This window comes from Antrostomus carolinensis, unplaced genomic scaffold, assembly GCF_000700745.2.
Source record: "Antrostomus carolinensis isolate BGI_N321 unplaced genomic scaffold, ASM70074v2 scaffold23618, whole genome shotgun sequence".
NCBI lineage: Eukaryota > Metazoa > Chordata > Aves > Caprimulgiformes > Caprimulgidae > Antrostomus > Antrostomus carolinensis.
Window position 1 is genome coordinate 30,340 of NW_010335343.1, and position 1,769 is coordinate 32,108.

General features: G+C 34.6%; 1 protein-coding gene across 1 annotated transcript in view; it reads right to left on the reverse strand.

Annotated features, from left to right (window-relative positions):
- SNX14 (sorting nexin 14) overlaps nt 1–1,769 on the reverse strand; it is a 16,341-nt gene that overhangs the window by 11,297 nt on the left and 3,275 nt on the right. The window contains exons 5-6 of the mRNA XM_010174519.2: nt 1,286–1,326; nt 1,014–1,133 (exon numbers count right to left, since the gene is read on the reverse strand). Of these exons, the coding sequence (XP_010172821.2) occupies nt 1,014–1,133; nt 1,286–1,326 (161 nt within the window). The remainder of the gene's footprint in view (nt 1–1,013; nt 1,134–1,285; nt 1,327–1,769) is intronic.

Sequence of the window (1,769 nt, forward strand, 5' to 3'; positions counted from 1 at the left end):
CTCAGGACTCTACAAACTTGTGCTTCCAAAGAACTGCATGCACGCACAGTTAGTCAGTGGTGAAAACGAGCTTTCCCCCACAGTACTAGTTCTGAAAATGACAATAGAAAACAGAAGGCAGTAAAGATTTATGTTTTGTTTAAGGAAGCTTCAGTATTCCAAAATGAAAGCCAAAATGCAGCCAGCTCTTTGCTTTCCTGGGATCTCCATGGTTGAAAGGAACTGGGAAAAACCTCATTTCAGAGCCTGAACTTCTGTATACATGTTCTTTCACCAACAATAACATACTGATGCTTCAGAGAACGAGTTTGTACTTTTTTTAAACTATATACATTTTTTTTTTAAACTTTTACAATCCAAAACGATTTTGAACACCACTTTAAAGAATTAATTTTGATCCTTTAATAAAGTTTTTCAAGCAAACTACAGAAAGAATCCTGTTGTCACAGAAACGCTTCAGAGTGCAAAGCTTGCTGGTCACATGCTTTAAGTATGTTAAATGTATTAAAACTACTAACTTCAGTGGTTCTTGACAGATCACAGTAAAAAGTTAAATGACTGTTCATACTATGCTGTAGTAGGCTGTCAGCTGTTTTACAAAAAAAAAACAAACAAAAAACATTTGAAGTATTTATGCATGTACTCTTTCTGGCACAAGTCAAACACTCTACTTCTGATTTTTAAAATTGCTGATACATTTATACTCCTCTGCATAGACAGTAACAGCAAAATATCTTAACCTTGGAAATAGTGTCCAAGGTAAGAAGGGACTTGAAACGAAGGATACTAATTTTGTGTGTGCACATGTAAGCTAACTTCACAATACTGCCTGCAGTAATTCAGACTTCAGCTCTCTGCACTACTACCCTCTCTCTTGCTTAAGAAGACAACACAAAATACGTAAGCTGTTATATTTGGGGGGGGGGGGGGGTTCTGTTTATTCTTTGGATTTTCAGAGTATGGTCAATTTTCCCCACTCCTGTAAAGTGGGGAAGGCAGATGATGCACTATACCTTCTTGTTGTTTTCAGAAGTGGGACTCAAAATGGTAAGTTCAGGCCGACTTGGTTTAGGCTTGGGAGATTCACAGGAGTTGATAAAATTCATGATGAATGGCTCCAAATGCTGACCTTTCTGAAATAAGATACGAGTGACCTGTCACTTACATGATTATAGAAAGAAAACAAAATATGGAGTTTCCAAACAAATTTTTGACTAGCCTATAAGTTAGTAAGCATGTAAAATTAGTTATTGAAGTTAAAAAGTTGGCAACCTGGAAGACTTACCTCTTTCATCAGCTTTCCTGGAACAGATTTTATAATTTTACCTATAATTAAAAACAAACAAACAAACAGAAACTTTGTTATCACTGCCTTAAAGACATTTTGCTCTGATATATTTTATGTACTCATTGTCTAGTATAACTTAAAAAAACAATAGTTTTTATATTTTTTTTAATTTGGTGCAAAAGCTGTGAAAACAGTCTTCCACTTATCCAGCTTACAACTTAATGCTTAGTACTCTTCAAGAAAAGATACTTAAAATATGAAAAATATACAGGTGATTATCTGAATACTTTTTTTTATAAAAAGCAAAGTACTCTAGATCTGCCTTTGTAACTTTTCTAGGAACTCAAACATAAATAGCTACAGCACCACAGCAGTACTGTATGACACCAGTATAGGCACAATTTTCTGCATTTAAATTCTTTATTCTTCACAAACATATATCACAAAGGAAATCACAAAAACTGAGAGTCTCCTCTTTCCC